The sequence below is a fragment of the Panulirus ornatus genome, chromosome 13, assembly GCF_036320965.1.
Source record: "Panulirus ornatus isolate Po-2019 chromosome 13, ASM3632096v1, whole genome shotgun sequence".
Classification (NCBI taxonomy): domain Eukaryota; kingdom Metazoa; phylum Arthropoda; class Malacostraca; order Decapoda; family Palinuridae; genus Panulirus; species Panulirus ornatus.
In genome coordinates, this window is record NC_092236.1 from 12822637 (window position 1) to 12836469 (window position 13833).

The 13833-nt window shown below is 39.6% G+C and overlaps 1 protein-coding gene across 4 annotated transcripts in view; it reads left to right on the forward strand.

The window, feature by feature from the left end:
* The window catches only part of Hyccin (PI4KA lipid kinase complex subunit hyccin), a 79610-nt gene that overhangs the window by 7631 nt on the left and 58146 nt on the right, over positions 1–13833 (forward strand). For all 4 annotated transcript variants that reach the window (XM_071668673.1, XM_071668675.1, XM_071668674.1 and 1 more), the window contains exons 4-6: positions 5650–5775; positions 7373–7590; positions 11478–11630. In XM_071668673.1, coding sequence (XP_071524774.1) covers positions 5650–5775; positions 7373–7590; positions 11478–11630 — 497 coding nt within the window. The remainder of the gene's footprint in view (positions 1–5649; positions 5776–7372; positions 7591–11477; positions 11631–13833) is intronic.

Below are 13833 nucleotides of genomic sequence, written 5' to 3' on the forward strand. Positions count from 1 at the left end.
TGTTCTTAACGCTACCTCGCTATTGCGGGAAATGGCGAATAGTACGAAAAAAAGAAAAGAATATATATATATATATATATATTGTCTAAGCCACATTTTTCTCCAATTTCACTATTTTCCTTCACATTTTCAATTGTGTCTGAAGGTTCTACTTCGAGTGATTGTTTTTCCAGTAAGGGTCTTCACATCTTGGTTACATCCACACACATTTAGGCACCCCACTCTGAGCCTTCGAGGAGGATGCTTATTGATACAGTGGTTAAATTGATGAGAACTGCTATTGACGTTTGTGTAAATAAATTATACATTTCCTTTTTTCCATAGCCAGAGGTTGAACCATTATGTGACATTCATTTTTTTCATTCATTTCAAGCTAGAAGTTTCAGTTTTCTAAATTGTTTCTTACATTTCTCATATGTATATATATGTATGTGTGTGTGTGTGTATATGTGCGTATGTATGTGTGTGTGTGTGTGTGTGTATATGTATATATATATGTATATTATCCCTGGGGATAGGGGTGAAAGAATACTTCCCACGTATTCCTCGCGTGTCGTAGAAAGCGACTAGAGGGGACGGGAGCGGGGGGCCAGAAATCCTCCCCTCCTTGTATTAACTTTCTAAAATGGGAAACAGAAGAAGGAGTCACGCGGGGAGTGCTCATCCTCCTCGAAGGCTCAGAGTGGGGTGCCTAAATGTGTGTAGATGTAACCAAGATGTAAAAAAAGGAGAGATAGGTAGTATGTTTGAGGAAAGGAACCTGGATGTTTTGGCTCTGAGTGAAACGAAGCTCAAGGGTAAAGGGGAAGAGTGGTTTGGGAATGTCTGGGGAGTAAAGTCAGGGGTTAGTGAGAGGACAAGAGCAAGGGAAGGAGTAGCAATACTCCTGAAACAGGAGTTGTGGGAGTATGTGATAGAGTATAAGAAAGTAAATTCTCGATTAATATGGGTAAAACTGAAAGTTGATGGAGAGAGGTGGGTGATTATTGGTGCATATGCACCTGGGCATGAGAAGAAAGATCAAGAGAGGCAAGTGTTTTGGGAGCAGCTGAATGAGTGTGTTAGTGGTTTTGATGCACGAGACCGGGTCATAGTGATGGGTGATTTGAATGCAAAGGTGAGTAATGTGGCAGTTGAGGGAATAATTGGTATACATGGGGTGTTCAGTGTTGTAAATGGAAATGGTGAAGAGCTTGTAGATTTATGTGCTGAAAAAGGACTGATGACTGGGAATACCTGGTTTAAAAAGCGAGATATACATAAGTATACTTATGTAAGTAGGAGAGATGGCCAGAGAGCGTTATTGGATTACGTGTTAATTGACAGGCGTGCGAAAGAGAGACTTTTGGATGTTAATGTGCTGAGAGGTGCAACTGGAGGGATGTCTGATCATTATCTTGTGGAGGCTAAGGTGAAGATTTGTATGGGTTTTCAGAAAAGAAGAGTGAATGTTGGGGTGAAGAGGGTGGTGAGAGTAAGTGAGCTTGAGAAGGAGACCTGTTTGAGGAAGTACCAGGAGAGACTGAGTACAGAATGGAAAAAGGTGAGAACAATGGAAGTAAGGGGAGTGGGGGAGGAATGGGATGTATTTAGGGAATCAGTGATGGATTGCGCAAAAGATGCTTGTGGCATGAGAAGAGTGGGAGGTGGGTTGATTAGAAAGGGTAGTGAGTGGTGGGATGAAGAAGTAAGAGTATTAGTGAAAGAGAAGAGAGAGGCATTTGGACGATTTTTGCAGGGAAAAAATGCAATTGAGTGGGAGATGTATAAAAGAAAGAGACAGGAGGTCAAGAGAAAGGTGCAAGAGGTGAAAAAAAGGGCAAATGAGAGTTGGGGTGAGAGAGTATCATTAAATTTTAGGGAGAATAAAAAGATGTTCTGGAAGGAGGTAAATAAAGTGCGTAAGACAAGGGAGCAAATGGGAACTTCAGTGAAGGGCGCAAATGGGGAGGTGATAACAAGTAGTGGTGATGTGAGAAGGAGATGGAGTGAGTATTTTGAAGGTTTGTTGAATGTGTTTGATGATAGAGTGGCAGATATAGGGTGTTTTGGTCGAGGTGGTGTGCAAAGTGAGAGGGTTAGGGAAAATGATTTGGTAAACAGAGAAGAGGTAGTGAAAGCTTTGCGGAAGATGAAAGCCGGCAAGGCAGCAGGTTTGGATGGTATTGCAGTGGAATTTATTAAAAAAGGGGGTGACTGTATTGTTGACTGGTTGGTAAGGTTATTTAATGTATGTATGACTCATGGTGAGGTGCCTGAGGATTGGCGGAATGCGTGCATAGTGCCATTGTACAAAGGCAAAGGGGATAAGAGTGAGTGCTCAAATTACAGAGGTATGAGTTTGTTGAGTATTCCTGGTAAATTATATGGGAGGGTATTGATTGATAGGGTGAAGGCATGTACAGAGCATCAGATTGGGGAAGAGCAGTGTGGTTTCAGAAGTGGTAGAGGATGTGTGGATCAGGTGTTTGCTTTGAAGAATGTATGTGAGAAATACTTAGAAAAGCAAATGGATTTGTATGTAGCATTTATGGATCTGGAGAAGGCATATGATAGAGTTGATAGAGATGCTCTGTGGAAGGTATTAAGAATATATGGTGTGGGAGGCAAGTTGTTAGAAGCAGTGAAAAGTTTTTATCGAGGATGTAAGGCATGTGTACGTGTAGGAAGAGAGGAAAGTGATTGGTTCTCAGTGAATGTAGGTTTGCGGCAGGGGTGTGTGATGTCTCCATGGTTGTTTAATTTGTTTATGGATGGGGTTGTTAGGGAGGTAAATGCAAGAGTTTTGGAAAGAGGGGCAAGTATGAAGTCTGTTGGGGATGAGAGAGCTTGGGAAGTGAGTCAGTTGTTGTTCGCTGATGATACAGCGCTGGTGGCTGATTCATGCGAGAAACTGCAGAAGCTGGTGACTGAGTTTGGAAAAGTGTGTGGAAGAAGAAAGTTAAGAGTAAATGTGAATAAGAGCAAGGTTATTAGGTACAGTAGGGTTGAGGGTCAAGTCAATTGGGAGGTGAGTTTGAATGGAGAAAAACTGGAGGAAGTGAAGTGTTTTAGATATCTGGGAGTGGATCTGGCAGCGGATAGAACCATGGAAGCGGAAGTGGATCATAGGGTGGGGGAGGGGGCGAAAATCCTGGGGGCCTTGAAGAATGTGTGGAAGTCGAGAACATTATCTCGGAAAGCAAAAATGGGTATGTTTGAAGGAATAGTGGTTCCAACAATGTTGTATGGTTGCGAGGTGTGGACTATGGATAGAGTTGTGCGCAGGAGGATGGATGTGCTGGAAATGAGATGTTTGAGGACAATGTGTGGTGTGAGGTGGTTTGATCGAGTGAGTAACGTAAGAGTAAGAGAGATGTGTGGAAATAAAAAGAGCGTGGTTGAGAGAGCAGAAGAGGGTGTTTTGAAGTGGTTTGGGCACATGGAGAGGATGAGTGAGGAAAGATTGACCAGGAGGATATATGTGTCGGAGGTGGAGGGAACAAGGAGAAGAGGGAGACCAAATTGGAGGTGGAAAGATGGAGTGAAAAAGATTTTGTGTGATCGGGGCCTGAACATGCAGGACGGTGAAAGGAGGGCAAGGAATAGAGTGAATTGGAGCGATGTGGTATACCGGGGTTGACGTGCTGTCAGTGGATTGAATCAGGGCATGTGAGGCGTCTGGGGTAAACCATGGAAAGCTGTGTAGGTATGTATATTTGCGTGTGTGGACGTATGTATATACATGTGTATAGGGGGGGGGTTGGGCCATTTCTTTCGTCTGTTTCCTTGCGCTACCTCGCAAACGCGGGAGACAGCGACAAAGTATAATAAAAAAATAATAAAAATAATATTGTCTGTTGGGGATGAGAGAGCTTGGGAAGTGAGTCAGTTGTTGTTCGCTGATGATACAGCGCTGGTGGCTGATGCATGTGAGAAACTGCAGAAGCTGGTGACTGAGTTTGGTAAAGTGTGTGAAAGAAGAAAGTTAAGAGTAAATGTGAATAAGAGCAAGGTTATTAGGTACAGTAGGGTTGAGGGTCAAGTCAATTGGGAGGTAAGTTTGAATGGAGAAAAACTGGAGGAAGTAAGGTGTTTTAGATATCTGGGAGTGGATCTGGCAGCGGATGGAACCATGGAAGCGGAAGTGGATCATAGGGTGGGGGAGGGGGCGAAAATTCTGGGAGCCTTGAAGAATGTGTGGAAGTCGAGAACATTATCTCGGAAAGCAAAAATGGGTATGTTTGAAGGAATAGTGGTTCCAACAATGTTGTATGGTTGCGAGGCGTTGGCTATGGATAGAGTTGTGCGCAGGAGGGTGGATGTGCTGGAAATGAGATGTTTGAGGACAATGTGTGGTGTGAGGTGGTTTGATCGAGTAAGTAATGTAAGGGTAAGAGAGATGTGTGGAAATAAAAAGAGCATGGTTGAGAGAGCAGAAGAGGGTGTTTTGAAATGGTTTGGGCACATGGAGAGAATGAGTGAGGAAAGATTGACCAAGAGGATATATGTGTCGGAGGTGGAGGGAACGAGGAGAAGTGGGAGACCAAATTGGAGGTGGAAAGATGGAGTGAAAAAGATTTTGTATGATCGGGGCCTGAACATGCAGGAGGGTGAAAGGCGGGCAAGGAATAGAGTGAATTGGATCGATGTGGTATACCGGGGTTGACGTGCTGTCAGTGGATTGAATCAAGGCATGTGAAGCGTCTGGGGTAAACCATGGAAAGCTGTGTAGGTATGTATATTTGCGTGTGTGAACGTATGTATATACATGTGTATGGGGTATGGGGGGGGTTGGGCCATTTCTTTCGTCTGTTTCCTTGCGCTACCTCGCAAACACGGGAGACAGCGACAAAGTATAAAAAAAAAAAAAAAAAATATATATATATATATATATATATATATATATATGTATAAGTTATATATAACTTAAGTCAGAAACAGAAAGAGTGAAAGAAGGATTTTTCCTCAGGGACTCATTTCATGATGTGATTTCACAAGGGGAGGAAAGGAATATGTGTATGAAAAAAAGGAGTTTTGTTTATTTTGTGCATTTTTCAGACATGGACATATGTGCTAAGATAACTTATATAACTTATATTTTTTTTTTCATACTGTTCGCCATTTCCTGTGTCAGCGAAGTAGCGTTAAGAACAGAGGACTGAGCGTTTGAGGAAATATCCTCTCTTGGTCCCCTTCTCTGTTCCTTCTTTTGGAAAATTATACTTAATTGCTGTTTCCTGCATCAGTGAGGTAGTGCCAGGAAACAAAGAATGTCCCATCTACTCGTATACATATAACTCTCTCTCTCTCTCTTCTCATACTTTCAGACACATGTATGAATTCACACTCCTCTTACCAGTAACATAAATACAAGAACAACACACAAACTAAATGCCTTCAGAACACTAATTGGTACCCAATGCCATCTGCTTGTGGTTATGCTGTTAGTGAAAAGTTACCTGTGGTGAGGCTGTGTCATTGGGAGTACAGTCTCATCAAGAACTTTTAACTCCAAAGGGGTCTGCATTTCCTTGCTACTGGAAATGGTGCAGCCCCTATAGGATTGCAGGTACCTCTACAAAAGTCCTTGGTATGACCAAGACCCTTTTAGAAATTGGTCCTGTGGCTACTGTAAGGAAATGAATATCATTTATCTGTGTGTTTCAGGGTGTTGGGAGTGTTGAAGTGGCACTCCTGGCTTTGTACAATATGGAGGTGTTAGACGAGCTAGGAAATCCAAGGATTGCACCATTCCGCCTTCCCACTCTTGCACGGCAGTCGGTCTTTCATGAGGTATGTTGATCCTCTTACTTTTCATACAAGGATGGTGTTCATTTGTGTAAAGCAAAGTGATATGAGACTGATAGGTAGTTTAGTATAACTTCCCAATACCATTTATTATAGACAGGCACAAAGATTGCCATCTTCCACTCCCTTGGCATTACGCTCTGTTCCAGCAGCATCATGAATGATATTTCAGGCAGCCTGTCAAGTGTATTTGCACTCTTGTTCAGCACATCTGATGTAAGTTCATCATGACCACTAGCCTTATATTTGAAATAGTGTCAGCTGTGTGATTCATTCCCATCCTGTGCATATCTGTAATGACATACTGTGATGTTTGAAAACTAATTGAGGACAAGTTCATAGTGATTACCTTTGAGTAATTTCTTGCTTTGCACCCTCCTTGTTTATATCTGGCTTCTTTAACTGCAGACTCCTTAAAATGACTGGAGGCTAGAGATATCTCCTGCTTGTGATAGAAGGTGACTAAAAGGGACGGGATTACCAGACAGGGTGTTGGAATTCCTCCCATCATTTATTATCGCTAACTTATATCAGAAACAGAAAGAGTGAAAGAAGGATTTTTCCTCAGGGACTCATTTCATGATATCACTTCACAAAGGGAGGAAAGGAATATATGTATAAAAAAAAGTAGAGTTTGTTTATTTTGTGCATCATTTAGACATGGACATAAGTGCTAAGATAACTTAAAGAAGAGATTATTTGCTCAATAGACAATCAGATGAATGGTCATGCTTTTTCCTATTATTTCTTTCAAATTTATTAAACTTACCCCATGGCAAAGATAGAGTACCCAGTCAGGTGGACATTGGCTGCAGGAAAATAATAATATTGGAAAAAACATGCATATGCGCATATGCATACACATACACATATTTATATGCTTGCCTTCATCCATTCCTGTCACTACCCTGTTCCACAGGAAACAGCATCACTACCCCCTGCTTCAGCAAGGTAGTGCCAAGAAAACAGACAAAAAAAAAAAAAGGCCACATTTGTTCACACTCAGTCTCTAGCTGTCATGTGTAATGCACCAAAACCACACCTCCCGATCCTCATAAATCCAAGCCCCACAGATCTTTCTATGGTTTACCCCAGATGACTCTCATGCCTTGGTTTAGTCCATTGACAGTACGTCGACCCCATTATACCACATCGTTCCAATTCACTCTATTCCTTGGATGCCTCTGCCCCTTCTGCATAGATGTAGATATAGGAAATAGATATAGATTTGAAAATATGAATAGAACTCAGCCATACCTGGGCTTTACTAGCCTCAAGTTTTGGATTGGACCTCCACAAGGATCTTGGCTATTCAGTCTGTTTATGTGTGAATCATATTTAAACTGTGCAAGTGCGAATCCATGTAAAGTAGACCTATGTAAATGTATCTATTGATATGTAGTCATATGTTTTATGATAAGGGTAAACCCCACTTGCATATTTAAAGTGGTATCAGCTGTGTAGTTCTTTTTTTCATTCCTGTCATTCACATCTTGGTAATAATATACTGTGATGCTGAAAACTGATTGAGGACAAATTCATGGTGCTTACAGCTGTAATTGAATGATTTCCTACATTGCAGCCTGCTAGTTTAGCTCCAGCTTCTTTCACTGTGGACTCCTTACAAAGACTGGAGGCTGGAGATGCAGACACTGTGCGGTGGGGTCCACCCACTCAAATGACGTCTATTACCGCAGTTACAAGACACCACCTGGCCACTGCTATCATGGTTGCCTTTAATGCTCGACTGGCAACATTACCCAAGATTGCACTCATGCACCTCTGCAAATCTGTTTCTAAGTAATGACTAGGATAATACAATTAGACTGTAGTTTCTGGTATTTAGTTTCTAATATGTGCTTAAATGGAGGGAATAAATTTTATGTTCTTATAAGATCTTTGGCCTGTAGAAATGAAGCAATGTAGAATTAGTTTGTTATTGAATGTAAGGTGAGAGTAAGAAATGGAATATCAAATTTTTTAGGCTTTCAAGCCCCAATATGGTGTTTTATCCACTTTAGGTCATAAATACGTCCAGATGAATATTTATGTGAGCCCCAAAAGTCTAGACTTATTTATGCATCTAGGTTTGCACCTCAATGTTAAGGCTGTGCTCTGAACCAGGGTGGTAACTGAGGTGGCAGTGCACAGTGATTTCTCCCCACAGTCAGTTGTCCACCAGCCATGCTAATGAGAGCCCTTTTTCACGAGTTTTCTAGGAAGGAAATTGGGTGGCTTTTAGCCAGATTTAGAAGACCAGGTAGATTATCTTGAATTATTTGATGATGATGATCTGTCTGCAGATAGTGTGGAGAGTGATTTTATGGGCACTGACTCTTTCAGTATCAAAAGGTGTCCAAGATAAGGCAAGAGCCGGTTTTCTATCAAAATGAGGTAGTGTTGCAAGAACCTGCCTGACCTCAACAACACTGCATCTGACTGATGTGGCTGATAGTTTTACAAACTTATATAGTTTTGTTTCTATGAAAAGAGTTGAAAAAGAGTTGAAAAAGAGTTGAAAGGCTAACTTAGTGGCGTTAAAGGGTTGAACGTGATGGGTGCACGCAAAATTTTCTTGAAACATGTTGGTGACTGTTTACCCCAACAGAAGTTAGTTTTTTACATTTAGCTGTACAAGCCAAAATATTTTCATAGATACTCATAATGCTGATTTAGATATCACAAATGAAGGAGGTTTCGTGTTATACATGCGGAAGTCATGTAATCATGACTGTGATGTCACCCATTGTTGTAGTCATCTTTTTGAATATGAACCAAATTTAGATTCTGAAAAAAATGTTTAATTAGTACATTAAAACAGGATCTAGGTTTAGAATGGTCTAGTCTCTTGACATATAAAAGCCATCAGGGCAAAGCAATTGAGGAGACAGTGAAAAAGGGAAAATTTGTGTTTGACAGTTGAACTAAGTCTTTAGAGAAGAGCAGATTTTTTTTGTTTTGCTATAGCATGCATGCAGTGACTCATTATCAGATTGCTGGCAAAGGGATTTTGCTGAATTTGATGATTAAAGAAGAAAGGAACTTAAGCACTTAAATTGTTTAAGGACTATTTCTCATAGGTGATGACATGATGAACTGCTTTGCCATGGAACAATTTTAAGTAGAAGCACTGAAATTCTCTGTTAGGAAAAGCCTTTAAAAGGTTGAAACAGAAAGCAGATGAGTTTGACAAGTATGCTCCATGAGGTTCATCCCTGCAAACACTGAGTCATTCTGTTCATACTGAGAAGCATACTGGTATGGAAAAATGGATAGGAACTTCGAATATATGGAAAATTTAAATAAGAGAGTGTAGTGAAAATGATAAACTAATGAATGATGGAAAATATGCATTAGACAAGAATGACGATTGCAACAGATTTAAAGGCTGTGTGTGATAGTGAAGATCAGAAATGTAGAGCTTAGCTTGGAGAGAGTAGAAAATCATAGGTAGAATGAGATACATTACAAAGGAATGCAAATTGCAACAGATTTTTGATTGAAGCTCAGAGTGGAGAGACTAGAAAAACATAGGTGGTGTGAGTGGTGAGATTAAACTTCAACTTAGATTCATTCATCAATCTGTTGGTTTGATGGGAATGGTTAGGACCTCCTTCTAAATGTGTGGATAATCATTAACCCTCAAGATGAGAGCTTCGAATTGAAAATGCGAAAGGAAGCAATTTTATGGGCTTGATTTATTTGACTTTCTCAGCTCATCAAGAAATAGTCTGAAATATAAGTTTTGGATGGTTGTTAAGGACGAAGATGAATTTAATATGATTGAAATGTCTAGATCAGAGTCTATTTACCTTCGATGTCAGAAAGCTTTTAACCTTTTAACCAGATCTCATGTAGATCTACATTTTCCCTGTAGAAGGGACTGATGTAGATTTCCACTTCATGCTTTTATGCAGTCAATTGAAGTTCAGCAGACACCTAAGACCTCTGTATACGATGCAACAGTTACACATGCACTCCTCATTTACCCTTCACCCATGGCAAGGAGAGGATATCACAGTAGACCATTAAATGTAGTTGAAATTAAGCAGGATTTGCTCCATAGTGATGAGAAATCTTGCAATCCAAACACAAATCTGTTTAATGAAAAATGATCATATCAGTACACTATATAAATGAGGTGGACAGCCAAAACATGTTGAAACCAGGCTGTGCAGCACTCCGTGCTGTCTTTTAAATACATTCCTTTCAGAAGTATTTGTAACTGCAGGTGTAATTTAAGACCAGTTTCACTTGTTTCACTGTTGTTTCATAATCTTATATGTATGATATTCTATAATTTTGTAAAGGAGAATTTTTTTTTCCTTACTAAAACACCCACTTTTCATAAGCACTTTGAAATTTGTGATCCTGCCCCAGATGTTATAAATGTGGCTTTTTTGACTGAAATCCTACTGGAAATTTTTGTTCTCAAGTGACTGGTTTCAGAAACCAAATATTCTTGGCTGATCTATGGTCAGAGGGTTACTCCAGTCTGATGATTGCATAAAATTCATGAAATTGGTGATGCTTGGTATTGGGTTTTGTAATTACCTTCATATTAAGAACATAGCCAAGATGCAGTTGGGGTTAAGCTTGCTTGAGGTTTAGTCAGCATTGATAGAAGATGTGAGAGCTCTGTTTAGGTCATAACATCATTTGCTGCCAACAGAAAAATCCCTCTTACCTCAAGTGTATGGGGGTAGGAAAAAAAGTCAGTATAGATAGCATACTCCTAAAAAATGAAAATTTGGAACTCATTTAAATGTCTCTGGTTATAGCACCATCATAAGGTTTCAGAGGATGCATGACTCAGCTGCTCACTGCTACCAGTCAAGCTGTTGCATGTTTCTCATTTCTAACTCATTAATACAGTATTTGTATTAGCTCTTTCCAGTTTGTAATAACAAACCTCGGATTGATAACAAATATCAGATTACATAAGTATATGTTTCCATGAAGTTCGTGGAATTTTGAGTGAAAACTCCACGTAAACTCTGCTGGAGTTTACTCTCCTCCAGTGACAGTGTGACATCATGCATCCCCATTTAATGAGTTACTAAGCCCTTCATTTTCTTTCACATGGATGAGGGTCATATCTTGAGGCATCATTCTGTCATCATGCCAACAACATTGATACACTCCTATCCCACTTGCTGTGGGTTCTGATTTTTATCCTGTTTGCACTTTGCTGCAAGCTCTGATTTTTGCCCATTCTAAGCATTTATACCTGGTACATGTAACCCTTAACCCTTTAAAGATAATGGCGTGGGTGTGGGATTTTTTGGTAGCTTGGTAATGTAGGTAGTTGTGTAAGGCAATTAGGACATCATCAGTGATCATAGTGTTTGCTTTTATGCAGATTTTGCATACTGCCCTTATGACACAGTTTTTTTGCTCGCATTTAAGTGTGACTGAGGCATGTTTAGTTGTGTTTTTCTCCCTTGTTTAGCTTAGGATAGCCCAATTGCTTGTGAAAGAACTACATGAAAGGTGAATGCAAGTAAGGACTGTATCTCAGAATTATGTTTTTCACAGGCTCAAGGTTGACTTTGTTTCCCTGGTAATGATTTCATGGGCATCCCCTTTTATGAAATACTACTGAAATAATATTCTCTTTTATTATTGATGAAACTCTATTGGATGTTAAGAATTGGTTCCAAGATGAAACTTTTCTTTTTACATAGAATGGTGTGTCAGGGCTTCAACCGGCCGGGGCATCATCATCGCTCTTCTTATGGCAGTGAGAGTAGCTTTGGGATTTACCCAAGACCAACACCAAGAATACCTCTTACCTCAGAACTAATTAAGGAACTCCTGCATGCTGTGTACTTTGCCATGTAAGTATTTATTACCTGTGCCTTGGACAGTTACGTATTATCTATCACAGGCGGAAAAGTCTGATAATGTAGTAATGTAGCTGTAAAGATCATTGAGTGTTTGGAGTATGTATAATAGTCTTAAAGGTCTTTATGAAAATCTTAATTGCAAGATCAAGTTTGATTATTTACCCATATTTTGAATGAGATTGATTGTGCATCTCCAGGATTAGGGTGACAATGTACTTTTAAGTGTCTTTAAGTTGTCATTTATTGTGGCCTCTGTTAGTAAAAGAAAACTTTTTAAATCATCGTCTTGCTCTTGACTAACATGTGAATGAATGCATATTTACTTCCGCTAATACATGAATTGAATTATAAAAATGATCAGGACTATGAAAGTGCATCTTCTCAGCAGTGATAAAGTTACAACCAAATCATCACTTTTCCCAGCTGTGACAAAGTGACTACTATAATCATCACTGATATATCTGTGATGCTTTTTACCATAGGACAGTCATGTAAGCATTAGGAGGATCACTTTCTTGAAGAGGGTTTAAAACAGTGTTTAACTCCCTAAGTAGGCTTTGTTTCCCGAGGTATCATTCCTTTTCAACTACTATAATATCTCTGAGGTTGTCTGATGTTCACTTATAGAGACCCAACAACCATAAAGTAACCTGCTTAGGTCTGTGATCTTATTTGCATAGTTGTGAGGTGGAAACTCATTGTTATCAACCCACATTACTCATTTGTTCATATTTTTGTGGTGTGGACCTGTTGACTGTTGTTTATATCAGTTAGTGGTGTTTTCATTGTGTGTCCGTTAACCTCTGGTTTGCAAGCATGTCAGATCTGTATCCTTATTTTTCATGTGTATTGTGTAACATGAATTGTAAGTACTTTGTTATATCTCTAGAGATCCTAATCATATGGTAACGCATGTTCTTGGTTAGGTATATCGGGTGAGTATGTGCTCATGAAATCAATATGCTAGTTCAATGGTGTATATTTTGCTACTTTGATTTGGTTTTAATGTATTTGTTGGTTTTTGAGTAACTTTTTCAGTTCTGAGCATTTTATTTCATTCATGTTTGATTGTAGGGAGATGTTAGATAGAGTTTTGTTTTTTCAGCATTAGTAACCATAAACCTTTTTCATGGCTGAGTGGTTACCTACACAGTGTCTTTTTTTTTGGTGTGTGTTACAGACATTTTTGCTTTATTTCTATTTTACCATGCAAAATAATAAAGATTGTACATTGTTTGCAAAAAACATTGTAAACCTACCCATATATTTTCAAAGATGATGTCACACTTACATTTTTGTACTGTGTCATCTTAACTTTGGCCTTGATTACCATCTGCAGACATCTGGGCATGATATTAACAAGGCTTCTGAAGTATTCTATGTCCATGTTTTGGCTCCATAGAGTTTTGATTTGAATGAAGTGTAGCACTGATGACGTGTTGTAGGAAGCACCCACCTGATCTTACATTCTAAGTGCCAAGTGCACCTATAAATCTCATGTGTACTCACATTTTCTTGCTTCCATGCAAGACTTTGGGGTTTCTCCTCCTTAGAAAGCTAGGATCGACTCATATTGTAGCTCAGGTGGAAGAAATACAGCACCCAGAAGCAAAATTCCCAAAATGAAGTGGCAGCCTGGGAGAGTAAAGAAAGAACATTGTTCCCTCAAGATAGCCTGAGGCATACAAAGGTGGGTTGCTGGTGCTCACACCGTTAGAAACACTAGTCTTGGTGACTGAATGCATGTTCATTTCACCCAGAGGGAAACATATGCTTATGCTCACAGTTAATCTTTGCCATGTGTTACCATTAAAAGTACAGAGGAGGTGGCAAGGTTTTTTCAGACACTATGCAACGTCACACTTACATTTTATTACTTTGTCATCTCTCCTATGGCCTTGATTACCATGGAATTGGCAAAGATCCTGAAGTATTCTAGGTCCATGAATGAAATGAGGCACTGATGAGCTTTTGCAGGAAGCATCCACCTAATTGTACACTTTGAGTGTCCCTAGAAATCTCACTTGTTTCCACATTTTTTGCTTCCAGGCCAAAATTTAGACTTTTTTTTCTCCAAAGAAAGGCAAGAGCCAACCATCTTGAAACACAGATTGAAGAAGTAAAATGCCTAAGAGTGAAATTCCCAAAATGAAGTGGCAGCCTGTAAGAGTAAAGAAAGGACATCATTTCCTCA